General features: G+C 43.2%; 1 protein-coding gene across 6 annotated transcripts; it reads left to right on the top strand.

Moving 5' to 3' along the window:
* The first annotated feature begins 1,127 nt into the window (after nucleotides 1-1,127).
* On the top strand, nucleotides 1,128-12,191 carry cspg5b (chondroitin sulfate proteoglycan 5b). 6 transcript variants are annotated; one of them, XM_063898633.1, is made up of 7 exons: nucleotides 1,128-1,695; nucleotides 6,441-7,206; nucleotides 8,196-8,399; nucleotides 8,862-9,024; nucleotides 9,385-9,447; nucleotides 9,595-9,615; nucleotides 11,271-12,191. In XM_063898633.1, the coding sequence occupies exons 1-7, from the start codon at nucleotides 1,614-1,616 to the stop codon at nucleotides 11,463-11,465; spliced, it is 1,494 nt and encodes a 497-aa protein (XP_063754703.1). In that variant the 5' UTR covers nucleotides 1,128-1,613; the 3' UTR covers nucleotides 11,466-12,191. The 6 variants fall into 6 exon arrangements, with proteins under 6 accessions (XP_063754703.1, XP_063754705.1, XP_063754708.1 ...); XM_063898635.1 differs by having other exon boundaries at nucleotides 1,129-1,695; nucleotides 8,196-8,384; XM_063898638.1 differs by lacking the exons at nucleotides 9,385-9,447; nucleotides 9,595-9,615 and having other exon boundaries at nucleotides 1,131-1,695; nucleotides 8,862-8,940.
* The last annotated feature ends 7,758 nt before the right edge of the window (nucleotides 12,192-19,949 follow it).

Below are 19,949 nucleotides of genomic sequence, written 5' to 3'. Positions count from 1 at the left end.
CTGCTCTGTTTGGCAGTGCATCAGTGAACATTTTTCAGTTTCTCTATGCAACAGCTCCCTCTCTTTAACACTCGCCCATCTATGTCCATCAATACCCATCACACACACTCTCTCCTTCTCTTCCCCTCATGTGGCTCTCCCTTTCCCTATCTTTACATCTGACTTTTTGGCTCAATTTGCCAGGTCCTTCTTGCACAATATAGAGGGTTGTTGCTGAGGGTAAGGACTTCAAGTATAGACTCCGTTTTGGGGAGGATAATTGATGGGTCACAGTGGGACAGTGCACACAGCAGGGGCTCGGATCAATTCACTTCAGATTCATCGAATGATGAGTGAAACTGCAATGTTTCACTATAACAGAGCATTTGGTCTCAATTATTTCACCATGTATTTGACATAATTCCATTTAGAAGTGGACAGCCAGCCCTCCGCGGGCAGTGTTAGGTTTTTAATTTACTGTAAAGGAGACGGAGAGACTGAAAAATGGATTAGTGTCACAGAGCACTGATTACGTAGTGGGAGCAATATTGGTACAGCATTTAGTGTGGTATAGGCAGTAAAATCAAGTGGTGCAAAGGCAGTGTGAAGAGTAATGTGTGTGCATCCGAGTTTCATATGAAGGGGAAAGGAAAAATACAATGGAAATTGAGAGAAACTGTTAAACAATGGGGGGCATGTGGAAAAAGGACTTTTAAGTGGTGAGAAGGGGGGCAATACAGCAGCAGATGCCATTGTCTGGAGCATATATCACAGTATAACAGTAAGAGGATTACCCACCCACTGTGCACACGCATACACACTGCTCTGCCAGCCAACATGCACCCAAATAACCCACTGACATATAAACCACCCAGAGAGAGAGAGAGACTCGGACATGATGTTCACACACATTAGCTGTGGTGTAAAATAGAAAATATTGACTTGCAGTGACAACAGACGCTGCTTAAATCACACTCAGCCCCTTTCTTCATCAGCTATAGAAAGCTGAGGGGTGGACACTGGCGAGCATTTACTCGGGTGCGAGAGAGAGAGAGAGAGAGTGTGTGTGTGTGTGTGTGTGTGTGTGTGTGTGTGTGTGTGTGTGTGTGTGCGCGCGCGCGCGCGTGTGCTGGCACTTTGACACCCAAACACACTGTGCGCGCACAACGTGCCGTGCCGTTATGCGCCGCGCCGTGATTTGCCGTTCATTGCCAATGCAGCCTAAGGGAAAGGCTTAACGGATCGCATACAGACAGACAGGCAGCGACAAACCCGGCTCATTAAAATCCCGTCTGCAGACCCTACGCCGGTCGTGCGCAGTAGCCCACTACCACAGCTCCTCGCGGTGCTGCAGACGGACCCCAAAGCGCGCGGTAAAGGTGCCGAGAAAAGGGCAACTGATCGGTACAATGGGACCGAACCCAACCCGTTGATTGGTTCCGAGATAAACACGCACACAGAAGCTGAAAGGGAAGTCAAACGTTGTGGAAGTTAACGGCGACATGGCGAAAACGGGCAAGATCTGAACTTTAGAGGATCAGCTGTAAGGACAGGGTACAGCCCAGCGATCTGACCGGCACACCGAGGAACGGGATCACAGTTTGCATCAGTGTGTCAAAGATCGAGCCAACAGTATGGCGCGCAGTGACAGTCGTTTGTGCACCTGGCAGGTGATACTGACCATCTCAATGGTCATCGTCCCCCTGTCTGCTCACGGTAAGACCGCTGCACCGAAGTCCCACCCTGTGCTTGTGTGTGAGCATGTGTTCGCCCGTGTGTGATTCAAATCACACCTGCATTATATGGAAAATGACATTGTGGGAAATGACAATTACCCATTAATGCAGCATGGGGAGCATTTAAAACAGGGGCATGGAACATATTTGATAATCTTGTTGTGAATGATCAGAGCCTTTGAGCCTACTGACGCTGGGAATTGACAGGCTGATTTTGAAATGTTTTTTTATGGACACTAATATTTCAAATGCATTAATAATCAATTTCATTTTGGTATTTATGATGTCAATAGCCGTTTTCTTTGGATTACAATTGCATTCGAAAGACCAATAATTAATCACTGCTTAAATATCTCGTTGTAAGATTTGATATTTTTCTGCCCACATAATTTATGTCATGCTGAGAGCTGTCACATTGGACATTAAAGACACCTGAACCACTGTCCATGCTCCGGCCAATCTAATGTCCATTCTTAGTCTTAGGGGAAGTGTAGCATCTCCTTCCTGAAACAATTAAATACTACTGACTTCTTCTTAATGTCATTAGCTCTAGCAGGGTCTAGGGAGGTCTGTATGAAGAAGACAGGCAGGTCTGGAGGTGATCAGAGAGGGGCAGACACATTTGACTGTGCAGTTCTGCAGCTGCGACTCTCCGTGGCGGTGCGTACAGCCAAGACAAAGGCGGGATTAGGTGCACCGTGGCCGGGCTACAGGAGGCCTATTCACGGATCTGAAAGGATGAATTCCTCCAGACATTCACGGAAAGCCCGAGACAACCGGGCCTGCTACACTACACCCACCCCCCTTCTCGTTCTCATTACTGTCCATCCCTTGAGACTCGAAGGCAATCAGTGTGGGAACCAAAATCTGACACAACCAGTCCCTTCCCTGTCTGTCTCACTATTCTCCCCGCTGACAGTAGTGGAAATGTGAAAAATCTTGCGAAACGTAGAAATTAGCTCGAGATGCCGCCGCTGCCCAGCAACAGGGTGGCTCGTGCACAGAGGGTCGCCGGGGTTCACGTGGGCACGCGCCTCCACTACTACCCTCTCCCACCCTCTCGCCGCATCTCGCGCCCTCAATGTGTAACCAGGCGTTAAACACTGTGACACATTGACCGGTAAATATACAGGCGTCCTGTCTGTCATGCTTTAAACCCAAAGAGCAAATGGCTGTCGAAAAACATGATGTGATTCATTAGCAGTACAGCAGGGGATTCTTCACTCATTTCTTTGGACATCAGGGGAGAGTGAAGTGTGACAAGAAACATGTATTTATTTTTACTCCAAGCCCATAAAAAGATGACCACAAGGCAGACAATTTAAAATGTAGCCTTAATATTCCTAAAGTCCTTACAGGAATAATCAATCTGAAGACTCAGTATAGCTTACATTATCTAATTGCTCCAGCTGCACATACCATGTTGCTTTAATAGCAGTGCTGTCATTTTAAATGATCAAACTACAGCTACAGCTAGTTACAACTTATGTAGACAAAAAGCCCAAATGTGCTTTATTGGATCAGGATCTTTGGCATGACAGACAATGCTATTCCATTCACTAGAAGGGGCTGAACAAAAGCAACACATTTTCACATTTAAAAAGTCAAAATCAAGGAATTTGAATTAATTTGGCTTAGAAAAGATTACGTTGAAATGCTTCTTAAAATGGTTGTGAATTAATCGGATTACAATCAGCTAATTGATTCATTAACTGATTATTTCAGCTCTCAGCAACCAATACAAAACATACACACAGATTGTCCTTGATAGCCATTTTAAGCAATTTGGATCCAATCCAGACCCTTGGGTGCACTGTGTGTGTTTGTGTCTCTGAGTGAGCGCATACTGTGAGGTCCATCTGCCCTTTAGCCCTAGAAAGCTGATAAAATGTCACAGTAAATCAGATCACCAGCTTCTCCCTGACTCCCTTTTGTTCACAGAAGCAGAGGATGAATACTATACGGGTGGATATAATCTGTGAATGATGCAGGTAGTTGGTAGTAATTTGGTTGAGGTACAAACTGTGTATAATGGAGAAATTCACAAAGTAGGGCTAGTTGCGTCTTTATCCAATAACAGCGTGCATGATACCTACTTCCCACCGTGTCCTGCTGGTAAAGTGACAAGGCTGCTGGGAATCTGCACTCTAGCCAATCACAGTGACCTCAGGTAAAACTTGTTACCATGGTGACATGCTCAGCATGATGCCAGAGGTGGAGAATTGAGTGGCAGTTAAAGGCATAAATCACACTGTTTCTAAGACGGAAACCTTTAAGCAAGGTCTCGTGCATCCAATTTTGCTTGTCTTGCCCTTGTAATCTCTTCATGTTCCCTTTTGTTCTTGTAATCGCTATACGACTGCCAGCTGCTAACAGGATGCTGTGCATATAACTCTCAACAGGGAACAAACTGGCAGATTGAACCTTTAAATGAAATTTCAATCAGTTGTAATCAGTTGGAACTGGTGGAGCATGTCTATCATTTTCAGAAACTGGGAAGCATTCGAGTTCATTCCAGCTCGGTTTTTCCCAGAGATGGAGTTGGCATATAACACTTACTGACTGGCTGGCTGATTGATTGAAAAACAAGAGAGAGAAAGCACAAACACTGGATTCTCTGTCTCCACTGCAACTCCCTCGCTCCACTCCTTCCTTTCAACATGGCACCTCTTTACATCTCACCATGGCAACTACAGAATGTGTGTGTGTGTGTGTGTGTGTGTGTGTTGTGTGTGTGTGTGTGTGTGTGTGTGTGTGTGTGTGTGTGTGTGTGTGTGTGTGTGTGTGTGTGTGTGTGTGTGTGTGTGTGTGTGTGTGTGTGTGTGTGTGTGTGTGTGTGTGTGTGTGTGTGTGCACGGTGTGTGTGTGTGAGGTGGATCTCATGGTTCCTCAGCTACCACTAGTATTCGTGACTCAAGGCACGTTCAGAGGGTTTTAGTATTAGCACTGAATGAATCGCCAGACACTGAAAGCAGGGATCTGATTGGTCACAGTGAGTTCAGGGTGGTGGTGGGAGAGAAGCCGTTTGCAGAAAAGTTTTAAGAAGTGGCTTCTTGAAATTCAGTCGAATGTGGGAACATTCCCCTAATCTGTGTTAGAGAAGGGTGTTCTTCTTTCTTTCTTTCTTTCTTTCTTTCTTTCTTTCTTTCTTTCTTTCTTTCTTTCTTTCTTTCTTTCTTTCTTTCTTTCTTTCTTTCTTTCTTTTTTCCCTATTCCCCTCAAAGGTATAGTTTGACATGTTTGTATATGTTTATATTTGCTGTCTTGCCAAGAGTTAGATGAGGGGATTTATAATGCTCTTAGGTTTCTACGCTAAATATGAAACTACCGCCAGCAGCCAGTTAGTTTAGCTAAGCAAAATCCTTGGAAACAGCTAGGCCAGCTCTTTCCAAAGTAACACAATTAGTTAGAAAAATAGCTCTATGTGCTGGAAAGGTGGATTTTGTTGCCTTTGGACAGAGCCTGGTTAGCTCTTTCTCTGTCTTGAGTCTGCTCACTGGCTGCTGGTTGTGTCTTCACATTCAGCATGGAAACATGAGAGTGCTATCATTCCTCTCATCTAACTCTTGGCAAGAAAGTCAATTAGCATATTATTCTACATTGCCTTACAGTATCTCCATCATCTTCCAACTCTTTTTTATAATCTTACTAAAAGTCATATTGAATATTCAAACCCAAGTTTTTCTGACTTAACCGATCCGTTAAATGGGAATTTTCTAGAAGGGTTATTCCCAAAATGAGTGCTGTGTTATTTTTGGAAAACATCTCCACTTGAATTGAATAGTTCTGTAGGTTTGAATGAAGTCTATATCTGCAGATTGCCAAGTAGTGAAGTAGAATGGTCAGGCACTTCTTGCCTGACCATTCAGCCTCTAACCTATTGCTCTAAATCCTAATCTAATCCTCGCCTAGTCTCAGTCACCAGAACACATTAGTCACTCAATGTGCTTAATCCTACATCGCTACAGTCTGATTACACGGCAGTCTTCAGCTCTTGTTCTGATTTCTTTGACAATTAATCACTTAGCACTTAAGCGTGAACCACAACGCTTTTTTTGCTAGGCCGCACGTTTCAACAAATCAGATCTCTTCTGAGAATGCAAAGATATTATGACATAAGAGCGTCCTCTTAGAAAGCTAGCACGGTACAGCCTCAGGCGTCTTTCACTATACTTTAGGGATCCATTTAAACAATGAATGCCTCATCCTTGGGCTACAATCTTTATCAAACTAAATATAGGCAGTACACTGGGATTAGCGCCAACAGGAAAAAAAAGTAACATATAATGTGTGTCTTCATGTGTACAAGCCTTTTTAGTCTTTGTCATCTACATTTAAATAAGAGAACAGAAAACAACCGAGAAACTCCCGCAATGCTCTGGCATCAATGCACTGTTGACAATAAGATTATGTTAATAAAATGATGTTACACTATAAAAGTCACTTTACCTATCATGGAGATAGAAAATCCTGGAGAACTACACTAAAAGCCTCAGTTCTGTTTCAACATTTGGTGAAATTAGTTTTATAATCTCAAGTTTTTTTTTTAAACGCATGGGTATTTACCAGGGAAGGGTCAGAAAAAAACTATAGTGGAACTAAAGGGTTTCAGAAGTTTGACCAATGACTTAAGCTTGGGAAATTTGACTCTTATGTCTTCCCAACTTTATGGAAGTGCAACACTTAAGATTGCTTCTTTAATGTATTTTTCTGTCTGATTGACAGGGAGGCATTCTCTGTCAAGGCACCATCATCACCACAACCAATCATCTGTCAACAAGGAGGCCTTGAACACCAGGATGGTGCTCAGTGATGACTCGGCAGAGAGGGACCACCTGATTGGGCTTGGGGCTAAACTCCCACTCAGCGCCACGAAACATCACCGTTCTCATAAACATGCCCACCTAGACGTTGCTGAGGAAGACCCACCTGTGGGGGAGGAGCTCACTGCCGGTGGGGCGGGTCCAGACCAGCCCGGAAACCCAATGTCTGATGAAGTCATCACCGTGGAGTTTCACAGCCCTGCGCCGGATGTTGTGCCCTCTGACATTGATCTGGATTGGGCCAAAGCCCCTCAACCCCAGAAGCAAAAAGGAGGAGACCCAACTGCATGGACGCTGTCTGACTTTTACGACTACCTGTCTCCTGATAACGACGTCTCAGCCTTGGATGCGACCCCAGAACCTGAGCCCACCCCTTCACCCCCGCCTGACATGGAAGATGAGAACCCTCTCCTGGCTGGTTCTCCTGCTGTTCCTGAAAATGTGCGGCCTAACGTGGACAGCGGGCCCTCCGTGCCAGCTCCCTCCATGCCGGCGCCAGACAAAGATGATGGGTTAGGCTTAGGTGGCGCCATGGGGGCCGACGGCTGCAGGCTTGGCTATGTTCGCTCTGGACCTGGAGTCTGTGTGTCTCAGTGTGACATTGAACCCAATTTCTGCCTCAATGGAGGAGTTTGCACTGTGGTGGCAGGAATGGGAGCTTTCTGCAGGTGAGACACCTTTTTTTGTTTTCATATTTAGTAATAATGAATGAGTGCCTTTTTTGGTAGCATTTGCAAGCAGGCAGTTTAAGAGGAAACAAGTGCTTTACAGCATTGGCAGTAGGGGCTTTTAGGGGTTGATAGGCGCTACAAATATTCCCCTGTTTAATTATGTTGTTGGGATGATTTCCCACTCCAGCACGAAAGAAAAGATTTACGACACTTCTAAGAAGCGTACAGACACTGAAAACACATACGGATAGACGATTGGCTTACTGTGTCAATGTTTCGTCAAGTTCACAGCAGGGCTGCTAAAGGATTAGCTCAGTTTTGGAGGCGGGTGGTAAAAGATGTGTGTGCGTATGTGTGTGTGTGTGTGTGTGTGTGTGTGTGTGTGTGTGTGTGTGTGTGTGTGTGTGTGTGTGTGTTTGCTCAAAGGGCTGGTGACAGTTTATGTACACAAAAACAGTGTGCACACATAGAAAGTATAATGCCAATACAGTAAGGTCAGGGAGGAACAGAGCACCATCTGTTCTATCCAGCAGACTCACTGCAAGCCTGGAGGTAAACTGTTGCTCATGTCATCATACCTGCTGAGTAACAGCTCACACACTCACTCATGCCAACACACTTCCAGGACATGTTCAAAAACTTGCATGCGATTGGACAGAGTAAGACAAGAATATGGACAAGAAACACACACACTTACACATGCACGTACCCTGAGCCTTTGATCTCATTAGGGGTTGGCTGCAGGCCGAATCCCTGCTTTTCTGGACAGGCTTCTGAGTGCCATTTTACATTCTTACTTTGGCTTACATGCTGTGGCTATAAATATGGTAAACATGCTAGTGCAGTGGGCACACAACACTCAGATTAAATCTCTTGGCTTTTGGCCTTTTATGTATGAAGCAGGTCAGGGAAGGGACGTTGTTTAGTTCTTGTTTTCTGACCATAAAGTTTAACACTGATGATCAAAAACATATTGCTACTTCCAGGTGCAATGTGCAGGAGTACATATGGAACAAAGGCACGCGCTGTGATTGGGCGATCACAGAGTTCCAGGTGATGTGCGTGGTTGTGGGCATGGCCTCAGTGGTGCTCATCTTCCTCTTCATGATCATTGTATGCTTTGCCAAGAAGCTGCACCGCCTCAAGAACGAGAACAAGCGCCTTCGCAAACGCAGGTGTGTGACTGGGAGGTGAGAATGTAAAACTATGTGTTGTGAGTTACACTATGTGATGAGTGCCGAGAGAGGTGCCAGGGTTTGAATTATGTGTGAGTCCTTTAAGATGTTACAACATAAGGACTGAGAAATAAATCAAATGATGAAGAAAGTATAGCAACAGCTGGGAGACAGATGAGAATGCAGTTCAAATTGTGATATAATTAAACAAATCAAATAGGATTATATAATCACCAGCTGTAATGTAATTTTTTTGATTGATTGATTGAGTTGATCTATTTCTGATTGATATCCACTGAATTATTTATGTTCTTAGACTAATATATATTTGAGGTTTTACCCCAGATTCACGCTGTGCAGAGCAACATAGGGAAAACATTGACATGGAAAGATACAAATGCATGGACTACAAAAGGAAACACACATATTAAAAGCAAAGATTTATGACACAAATATCTCTCTCTTGCCCTGCTGCAGTAAATACCGCCCACAGAGCAGCGAGCCACAGACAGACGGCCTGTCTGTGTCCACAACAGCCGACGGCTCGCAGCCAAACGTAAGGAAACTGTGCGACACCCCTCCGCTCGCTCCCCAAGCTCACACTCACAACCTGGCATACTATGACAACATTATCTGTCAGGTACGCCCCAACTCTCCTCATGTTTACTCACGTGTGTCTCTCCTTTCATCTTAGACTTACTTTGCAGTCCCATCTTCATCTAAAATGTACTTTCTCCACCTGCTTTCCTCTTTGTTCATGAGGTCATCTCCCATGTTTTGTTTCTTCCAGCTAACATTTTCTTTGCAGATGTCTGAGTTTGTCTTTTTGTCTCCGTACATGGCCATCCTTCTTGTCCTATTCACAGCACAAACCAGCTTTTAGTGTTATGCACACATATAATCCCCTCAGTGCCCTGTTGAATCAGTTACTTCTCATTGGGAATATTGAATGTACATTACTTGTGTATTTAATGCTTTTCACACTCACCAATCCCCTCAGCGGCCATCAACAGCCAGCTATACCTGGGAATATAAACCCAGATACCCCTATAATAACTTTCAGGTAAGCATAGCAGAAATGTCCACATTGCCTCAAAGCAATTTCCCTTTTCTGGCTTTGTTTGATCTTACCCACTGTGCAACCGCTAGAGGCCAAATTTTTCCATTAACTGCAAACATCCTTTCCACAAACTCTCTCTGCATCTGATAGCAGCTGCATTCCACGTGCACTGTAAGTTAACATTATAAATCACCTCCTCCCAATGAGTCCTGCAACCAGTTGTTCAGAGTTATTATGTTGTCACTGCTGTGTGATTAAATGGCAAGTCCCACATTAGCTGCCTCTCTTACCTGTGCACCTCTGCAGCTTCCTGAGCAACTCGATGACAAAGCCGGGCCTCCATTTTGTTTTATCTGCTTTGCTCCTGTTCCCATAAAGCTCAGACAGCCATTTTAGGGTCCCTGTGCTGCATTTTTACACTTTTACACCCAATTCTTTTCCCATGGCCGTGCATGTAGTGCAACTGTAACAGCTGCTTTCTGTAGCAGCATGTAGTGTGTCTGTGTGAGTCTGTATGCATTCTTGCATTCTTTTCCATCTATGTCTCTGTGTTTGTGGGCCAGATTTGTGTGCCCCTGTTTCTTATTACTTATTCCTCAATCATACTAGCTCACTAAGCCAATGTAGTAGGGTTAGTGATACCTGGTTAAATTCTTATTCTCAATGGAGATTATTTTAAGGCAAATATAATCCTATTAACTATAAACAGCATAAAGTTTACAAGATTTTGCTCCCATGAGTTTAAGCCTTTTAGCTTGTTGTCTCTGTTGTGAAAGGGCGTTTAGTGAGTTTGCCCATCAGTAGCCAATGTGACTGATCAATGGTGCCCTACTTTCTGCCTGATGTGCCCATGACCTTCAGATGTCTGTGACATGCCAATCAATCGATGGCTTGTTTTACAAACTGACACATGCAGACGTACACAGACAACATAGATTTGTAGTCATCCGAACATAGATCTCTGAAAAAGCATTGCATGCATTTACTGAAGTTATCACTCACTAACACAAGCACATAGTGATAGATTTTTTGTAATCATGTGTTCATTTTCAGTCCTAGCCCTACTTGGCTGGGCTTAGTGATGAGATCAAACTGTGACTTGCTTGTTTATTACTAGCGTACTCTCTGAGCTCTGCTAGCATTTCAGTGCAGTGGGTAAAAATTGGTGACTGTGTCTCCCAGATGCTCTAAATGTCAGGTCTAGAGGCTAAAAAGCCCCTGCAGACATATGGTCTGCAATGCAGTTTTTAAATGTCAGAGATCAGATTGGTATCTTTTCGTATTCTGAGACATAATTGGTTCATTTTGATAAATGTCTAATAATAACAGGTTAAATCCAAGCACAGCATCATCTTTAGCAAGGGGATGAGCTTCCTGGAGGTTCTTGCCTTGGACATTACCTAATTGCATGTTTTGAATTATAAATAAAAGCTATTCAAATTAAAGTTTTTAGGTAATTCAAAATGTTTTATGTATTTAAAAGTGCCTTGAAAAATCAGTATGACCAATGAGCCTTATGACCAGGAGCTACTTCTTATTCTCTACCAGAACTTCTATTATGTGCAGCACACAATATATCCAAACTGTCGGTATTCCTGTTAAACTAGTCCACTGAATTGAACGTGTCGATGCTAACCAATCTTCACAGCATTTTCTATAAACATGTGAAACACAAGAGAGATACATGAAGAGAAGACAAGATCATGAAGAGCTGACGCGTATGAATTTTCATGCCTAATTACCTGTGCCCCATGTGTCTCGCTGTGAACATATTAAGGTGTGTTTGTGGGTAAGTGTGTATGAAAAGTAATAAACTCTCCCCACAGGATGACCCTCAGAAGCAGGAGGACCCAGCAAAGTCCGCCCAAGCTAAGGAAGAGGGTTCAATGAACATCCTCAACTCTCATTCCCCCAAACACGAGAACAACCGTCCAACCTCTGTCGCCCACGACCAGGGCCACACCCCTAACAACACAGAGGAGAACGCCGAGGTAAACTCGCTCCAGAACAACCTAGTATAATATCAGCACCTTTCAAAGTGTGCTACTGGAAAATCTGACCAAAATATTTAAAGCACACATGAGTGTGCACAACAAATTATTACATATTGTGATAAAGTGCATTATATGTATTTAAAACAAGTCCAATCAGGCACAATGTCAAAAAAAGCACATGAATTTTGGAATACACCTTGAGAAGCACAACATTCCTGTTTACAAGGCTGCCATGCCAATGCTGTTCACATAGTGGGGCCGCGCCTCCTGTCTTTCCTCTTTTGCCTCTTATGCTGGACTAAAATCTCTGGCTTGGACCAACTAATGACTGACTTTCCTCTCTACTGATGCCCTGCCTTGGTCTTTGACCAATGAACTCTTGCTCCCTCATTGTTTCCTCTCCTGTTTACCCAAGCCCTCCCCTCGCCTCTGCCTACCCCGCCTTACTGTCTCTCTCTGCCCGCATGCATTGTTGTTATCGACAAAAAGTGTCTGAAAAACGTAATATTTGCAAAAGAAATAAGTGGAAACCAAGTGAATCTGTATTTGCGGAATATTCGTGTTTGACATTGCTTATAAATGGATAATTTTAGATTATATGAGGTCAAAGTAATTGCTTGGAGTTGATATTTGAATCTATATACATATATAACACACGCGTGTCTTGGATTTCAATGTGATTTATAATACTTTAATGTACTTGCGGTTCTTTTGTACTTTTTTTGGTATACATGGAGGATTATTATTCAAGGTTGTTGGAATAAATATTTTTAATTTTATCCAGCTTGTCCCTGTGTGTTGCTATGAGCTCTACTTTCCCTCTGTCTCTCTTTTTCTGCATGTCTGCTGATAATGAAGCTAACTGCTGCCCAACTGCTCCCCTGCTAATAATAACTGAATGCACCGCTGACCCTGCTTTTGTGCTACAGTAGGCTGCTCACAGATTATACCACACAATGGCTACTGTGTGCCCATTCAGCACCACGGACAGCTCTTTGACATGAAGGAGGCTACCACAAGAACTTCAAATGCAACCTTTTTTATTCTTCCACTCAGAACATTAACATTTAAAGCTGGTTTTTTATCCTAAATAGTAAAAAAAACAGAGCAGAGGATAGGTAGTATCTGACTTAACTACTTCAAATGAATGCTAGTGTTGCTCCACAAGTGCTGGATGTTTATATAGGCAACTGCTATCATGTCAGTAATGTGTTCACTTGTTTCCACTGCCCCCAAGTGGCAATCAGTTGTTGCAGATTTAGTCAATTTGATTGTGCCTATAGGTTTAGTGTCTCATAATTAATCCACTCATATATGACATTTTTATTACCATGTCTGAATGAACAAAAGCCACGTTGTGAATTCTATTAGTTTTGCCTGTGTGACTGTTCCTACATTGTTGCGTCCTTCTATACTTACCATATTTCCACATCAGGATGGAGTCACTATTGGCCTGGAGGTGCTCCTTCCCAAAGAGGCCAAGCTCCGCTCAGAGACCAGCTCGCCCCTTCAGTATGACGTCTTCCTCTACAAGGTTCCCAACAGTGAAGACTCCACCTCTCCCATCCACGCCTCTCCCAAACAGAGCGGCAACTCATACTCCTCCTCTCACCCCATGACCTCTCACCCCATGACTAAATCGCCCAAAACACCCAAGGTGCATAAATCCCCCAAACACACCAGGGAGCACTCACACAGTAGCCGTGAAGCCTTGTCTGGGAGACACTCCTCACCAGGCCGTCACCCCTCACCAGGCCGCCACCCCTCACCAGGCCGCCACCCATCACCTGGCCGCCACCCCTCACCAGGCCGCCACCCCTCATCAGGCCGCCACCCATCACCTGGCCGCCACCCCTCACCAGGCCGCCACCCATCACCTGGCCGCCACCCCTCACCCGGCCGCCACCCATCACCGAGCCGTCATTCTGCGCCAGGTTCCTGCCATCCACCCTCCCATCACTCACCATCCCGGTACACATCTTTCCCCACCTCCTCCTCCTCCCCCCCGCCTCAGTTACGCAGGCCCAGAGGTCGGTCGCAAGCCCTAGGCTCTGAGCGCTCTGGGACTGGGAGAGAGCACCAGAGTGGACACATCTATCCATCCCCCTCCTCCCCCCACCTCACCCAGCCTTCTCCATCCCCATCCAGGGTAAAGTGCAGCCCGGTCAGCACCAGATCCCTGCCCGTTCTCTCCTGACCTGACCTCCACGGGGCCTGGCATCCATACACCCACAAACATCTTCTCATAGTCTAATCCATCCAGCCATCATGACTCTAACTTTTTATAATAATAGATTAACCATCAATTTATCATACATTTGTGCAACTTTCCGCTGGACGTTGAAATCCAGAGGAGGAGCCCATCTGCTGCTCTTTGAGCCAGAAAAATAGAACTGGGACAACTCTGCATTCATCACACTCTCTGAAACTCAGACGTGATGCACCATAATGCACACACACAAAACTGCGTCACTCCAGCAGCCAAACATTCCCACTTTCATGTATATAACAATGTCTCAAAGCTCAGGTGTCTGCTCACACAAGCACAATAAGAACCACTACATGTGAAAATGCTCTGCTAGCATGGTGCCAACCTCAGTGACTGCTGAGGGATTTGTTCATTAAGGATTTATAGAGGGTTAACTACTTTAGCCTTAGTATTATCAAGGGTTTGTATACGTCTTTTGCTATTCAGTGTGTAAGACTATTTCACATTTTCGCAGGCTTTTGGTATGTTTTTCATGTTTCTAATCCTTAATAAATAGTTAATACAAAAAAGCGTACAGTATTGTGTTCTAAAGATGTAAAGGAAAACAAAGGAGAGACGGCAACGCTAAGAGAAGGTTTCGTTTGGTGTTTCCGAGCTGCATTGTAAAGAAATACAATGCCACCTCCTTGTGGACACAGCAAGCCCTGGAGCTCAAGGTACATTTCTGGTTAAAAATCTTCAGCGGAATACAAAAGCAGTATATCATAGCAGTGGTAAAATCCCGTGATGATTATATGTCCTTCCTAAAGTTACTTTAATGTCTACAGTATGAACTACAGGGTGTTAACGGTTTATTTGCATACGATTAAGACAGTTTTTTTTGTCTCCTGCCTTCACTTTGAGAAACGACACTTCACATAGCAATACATGCTATATAATGGAGTTACAACAACAGGAGGTTTTCAAGTCTACGAGCTGACTCAGTGATGCGTAGGAACGTTATTTTGTTTTATTGGATGTTAGTCCATCTTCTATTCCATACGAATATTTTGATCCAAATCCAGCATCCTTTTGTTAGTCCATGTCACATGACCTATTGAATACCAATCCATTCCAAATATTACACATTGAACAAAAGAGACTCGTCTCCTTTTATTGGATTTTAGGTCTACTTACATTTTATATGAATATTGTTAAAACAAAAAAGCGTTTTATTTTTATTTTAAAGTCTCAATTTCTTTCCATAGCTTTCTTGTCACGTGACCTTATGACTCTAAATTAGTTCAGCATTGTATTACTACACTGGGAAAATACGGCATATCTTTTTTTTATGGATTTAAATGCTTCACATGTCTTTTATATAGGATTTTTAGTCGAACTTCTATATTGTGTGAATATAGTTGTGTAAATTCAGGAGTATTTTAATGACTTGTCTCATTTTCTTCAATATCTTTTATCACACGTGACCCATTGAATAAATAGCAGACCTCCTTATTGGATTCAAGACCCACTTTTATTTTATGTAAATATTTACGGGGAAACTATATTTTTAAAGAAGTTTTAAATATAGTTTTAAACCTTCTATTTCATGTGACCCAGAGACTCCACCAATAAAAACAGGTGTGTCTTACCTGTCCGGTGTATTCATACAAATATGCATTGCTTTGGGATCACATGACATTGGAGCTTTGGAAGAAAATCCAAGACCTTCCATTTGAAAAAATGATAAAGGAAAAACAGGGTAAACTTACCAAGGTTTAACACTTTTTATCACGCAAACTAAAAGCAGCATATGTGGTTAAATTACCCTCTGGGTGCTATCATGAAATATACCATTTCAATGTCATGATTTTTGAAGACAACGTTGTTCAAAGAGCAATGCAGATTGCGTTGCAGAAAAAGACATGACATCCATATTCAGTTGGACTGAAACATGACAGATAAAACATACTCACCTACTGGTCCTGACTGAATAAGACTGAATTATACAGTCAGGATTCATCCAATTCAGACGGAGTTAGGGCAGGGCGTGCAGCTCCCTTTGTATCCCTTGTATCCCACAGTGTCTCCTGCACTTTTTCCTTTTGTTATTAGTGTATTATTTATCATGTGAAGAGTACTGCACTATCCACTTCAGTGTTCAGGATGTGAATGTGCTCCCCCTTTCAGCAGGCATTGTCTTTCTTTAGGCAATTCAAATTAAACATCTAGCCATGACCTATTTTCAACAATGTGACCTCCTTAACGGCTGAAGGTAGCAGAGGTTCAGCTCTTTTATTCTCAGACTAATTCATGGAGCAAAAACCCCTTCTCATTCCAGATGGATCAGCTGAAGGTGAAGTTATCCTCCCTGCTGTACTCATTCATCAGAAATAGGCTGTGTTGACATTAAACGAGTAATTGATAGGTTTCAAAGTGGAGTGTCTGTATCCCTTTGTGACACTCAGAGCATCTGAAGAGCTTTCCTGTCGTGCCTCCCCTGCAAGGTGCTTCTGCTCTGTCCTCAGTATGTCCTCAGTTGTCAATTTTTTTCAGATGTTGAAGCATCAAAAAATCCCTCAGGTTTTCTCTGCAAGGAAATGGAAGAGAGCAGTGGTTTGTTTTTCTCGAAATGTGTTTATTGGGGCATGGAAGTGTGTTTTATACAACAAATGGCTTACAAAGCTGCAACATATGCATCTTTAAATAACCTGACTGTCCTTTTGAATTGAAGGGTGATTACAGGAAAGGCAAATCCTCTATGTTGTACTTGTATCGAAGTGCAATTGAAAGGCAGTATAATGAACAATATGGATGAATATATTAAACCAGACTTTTTGGATGAGATATGTTATATTGGGTTTGCTGTGTCTCCAGGGGTACAGAAGAACATTTCAGAGGAAAAAAAAGTTGTGTTGTTTTTTTTCTTCATGCCACTCAGCCAAAACCACAGAGAAGAATCTTGCAATCACTTAAAAAGCTGTCTGCAAACTCCGGGGCTATTATCTCAGCAGGGTGCACTTTTTGCTGGTCAATCGAGTGATGGGTTCCCTGCATGACATGCTTTAGAGTGCAGGTTAAAGGAGGTATCATAGACCTGTTTTCTAACTACCCAGGGTTTGTCCTGGAAAAAGGTTCGGTGTCACAGATTAAAGCCAAATGTAGGAGCACTGCAGGTTTAAATAAAGTTCACCTTTCACGCTTGGTCTGAGTTAAGTCAAGGAAGGGTGATCAAATATTTAGAAAAAGGGCAAAAATAGTTCATGGGTGAATAAGATGGCAATGAAAAAACACAGTTAAATCCAGATTTAATGATTAAAAATAAATGTGCAGAGCTTCTTGAATATGTCTTCTTTGTCAAACTGATGTGAGAGATTTATTTGCAGTCCTAAATAACTTTATATACCTTGAGCTTTTTTACAAGAGCTTACTCAATGCAGAACGTCCCCCCCTTGCCCAAGCTCTGAAGAGAAATGTGTCTGTACCCTATCTCCCCTGAGATGTCACCTTGCACAACTTACTCTCCAACCTGCCCCACTTCTGTGTGTGTTTGTGTGTCTGCGTGTGTGCAGGTCCTGTATAAACCACTGAGAGGCAGCGTTGCCTCGCAGTCTGCATGCACTGCTACTAGAGACACAGATAGGACCCTCTGGCACTTTGAAACCGCTGATCTGCATCTTCATTTGCATTCTCTCTGTGTCGACCGAGGGAATGTGTGCTGATTCAACATGATGCTGTGATAATTGATATTGTTATCAGGTACATATCTGGGTGATATCTGATGATCTTAGGCGCACTTAACGCTTTCCAGGGAAGCAGAGTAGAGCTGGGATAGTAGTGTGAAGTATAATAGTGTATAGCCCGCTGGCAGCTTCATTACTGCCTCTTTAAGTACGGCTTTAGAGTAGTTTTTGCTGACCCAAAACAGAATTACCTGCTGTCTTTAATATGCAGAGACACACACACACACACACACACACACACACACACACACACACACACACACACACACACACACACACACACACACACACACACACACACACACACATACACATACACACACACACAAAATCTCCTTACATGCCTTTGTAGCAGTCAATTTATTTTGTAGTTACTGGATTTCCCAGAAAGTGAATAGCATTGACTGCGTTTTCAAACGAAATCGAAATTCATTCAGTTTTACTTTTCGCAACAAAGAAAAGGTGATCAGAAACATGAATGCTAAAACATGTTTTTATCAGTCTGGCTTATGTAACCCCAGGATGCCTTACGAGGTACATTAACTCTATTACTATATATGTTTTTTTTAATGTATTTTACTTTCCACATATTAAGTCCTTCCCTCCCTCTCTCTCTCTTTTTTGTGGTGTTGCTTTTGTGTCCTCCTCCCTTTGTGAGTCTCTGTGGCAAAGTGGCTCTCCATTCATGACTGAGAAATGTCATCACTTGTGCCTGCGTGGGTGTTTGCAGGAAAAGAGTTTGTCCTTTTTTTTTAAGGAACAGGGTCACTTCACACAAGTCACAGACAACATATAATTCCTGCTTATATAAGTGCGTATGTAGCTATGCGAGTACTTTGGAATTTTAGTAGTTTGTCCAAATGTGATTTTTTTGCAATTTAAGAGTTTTCTCTTTTGTGTTGGATTTGTGACAGGAGTCTGGGGAGTACACATACAGTATGCGTACCTCCTTTGTTTTGTAAAGTGATATATATATATACAGTATATAGTGTACATGTGTGATTTAAGTGATATCTTGTAATATTGCCAATAAGTCCCACAGGAAGCTCCTCTATACACCTACGTTTGTTGTCCCAACAACCTTAAACACATAATTGAGCCACATTGCTGCACTGGGTGACATCCTCCCTTATTACCACACTGTGGGCAGTGTTGTTTATTTTGAATCGATGCCACATGCACCATCTTGCTGCTTTAAATACACACTAGTACACCAAATGTGTATTAATCCTCAGCTGAGATTAGCCTCTTGCAAATGCCCTATTTACTCCAGTTTGTGTGTCGTGCGCTACAAACTACACAGCCAAGTTGATCTAGAAATAAGCAATACATTTTTGACACACACACATACGCACGCACACACACGGGGATAATGTCACAGCTTAACCTGCTCCCCGAGTGTCAAAGGTCAGACCGAAAGAGCAGTTAACTCCTCTCAAAATCAACTCTTCCCTCACTCTCCTCTCGTCTCCCTCCATCCCCTTCTCCTCCTTTTCGCTGCTGTCATTTAGTTTTTCTCACCTGCGGTAACATCCCTCTCTCTTTACCCCCCTCCTTCAGCCTCCTCCCTTGGCTTCCATATTGATTTACTCGGTATCCCGTGGTCACATTCTTGTGGCGAAGGTTTCCGGCTGAAAACCGATGACATTTACCTCCCAGTCACCACACGGCTCATTTAAAACCCACAAAATAGCGCACAAGCTTTTATAGTAGATGCAGATGCTGATGATGAACCACTTTGCTTTATCGGAGCAGTGTGAGAGAAAGGTCTGAGTGCTTTTGGTAAACATCTAAACCCTGTGAACTATGAACATGTTGGATGATCTTTGTTCCCAGACTTGCGGCCCTTTCATGCCAACCCAACTTGTCTCTGATCCAAGGTGGTTTTCATTTGAGCAGAAAGAGGAAGACTGTCTTTGTAAATTCATATTAGTAGAGGCATTGTGCTTACACACACGCAAACACACACAAAATATATCTGAGGGCAGGATAGCAACACCTGTGGAGAGGAAGGAGGGGACTCATAGGCTGCACCCTGCTTTCACCCAGTGGTGCTGGAAGGAAGGAACCCAAATGTATCAACGTGGGTGGCAGGGGACACACACACACTTACACACACAGGCTCATGAGACGCAGGTGTGCACAATTGGGAAGGGCTCGCCACAGCAGGGCCACCGGCAGTGAAGCTTAGAGTGATGTACCGTTATAGTTGTGCATGTGAAACTACAAGCAGGGTTCTCTTTCCACACAGACTCCACGTTTTAGAATAATAAACGACACACTTTCTTTTATAATTGGGAAAACTTCATGGAGACGTTTATATGTACATAGTTTAAGGCTTTGAGTCAGTGTTGCAGCTTTTGTGCCATGACAGAAACAAAATATTATTCGGTGCAAGAGCTTGAGTCAGAACCATAAATTCACAAGTGACTCTATTATAGACTTCAAATGTCACTCAGATGCCTCTATTTGCAGACTGTCTTTGTATTCAGTGTAATAAAAATAACTTAGTGTTCTCTGCCTGGTTAATAGTCTTGAGAGCTTATATAATAGCATTGCCTACTGATGCTGTTGTCAGTG

Source organism: Eleginops maclovinus, chromosome 13 (genome assembly GCF_036324505.1).
Source record: "Eleginops maclovinus isolate JMC-PN-2008 ecotype Puerto Natales chromosome 13, JC_Emac_rtc_rv5, whole genome shotgun sequence".
In the NCBI taxonomy this organism is placed as follows: domain Eukaryota; kingdom Metazoa; phylum Chordata; class Actinopteri; order Perciformes; family Eleginopidae; genus Eleginops; species Eleginops maclovinus.
Note: the sequence above shows the minus strand (reverse complement) of the source record. Positions and strands in the feature narration are given on the sequence as shown.

Bases quoted from the DNA above. Each gene is read 5' to 3' on its own strand.
- cspg5b (XM_063898633.1), top strand. From the start codon at position 1,614: ATGGCGCGCAGTGACAGTCGTTTGTGCACCTGGCAGGTGATACTGACC. The intron at 7,207-8,195 runs GTGAGACACCTT...TGCTACTTCCAG, and splicing joins GGAATGGGAGCTTTCTGCAG to GTGCAATGTGCAGGAGTACA. The intron at 8,400-8,861 runs GTGAGAATGTAA...GCCCTGCTGCAG, and splicing joins CGCAGGTGTGTGACTGGGAG to TAAATACCGCCCACAGAGCA.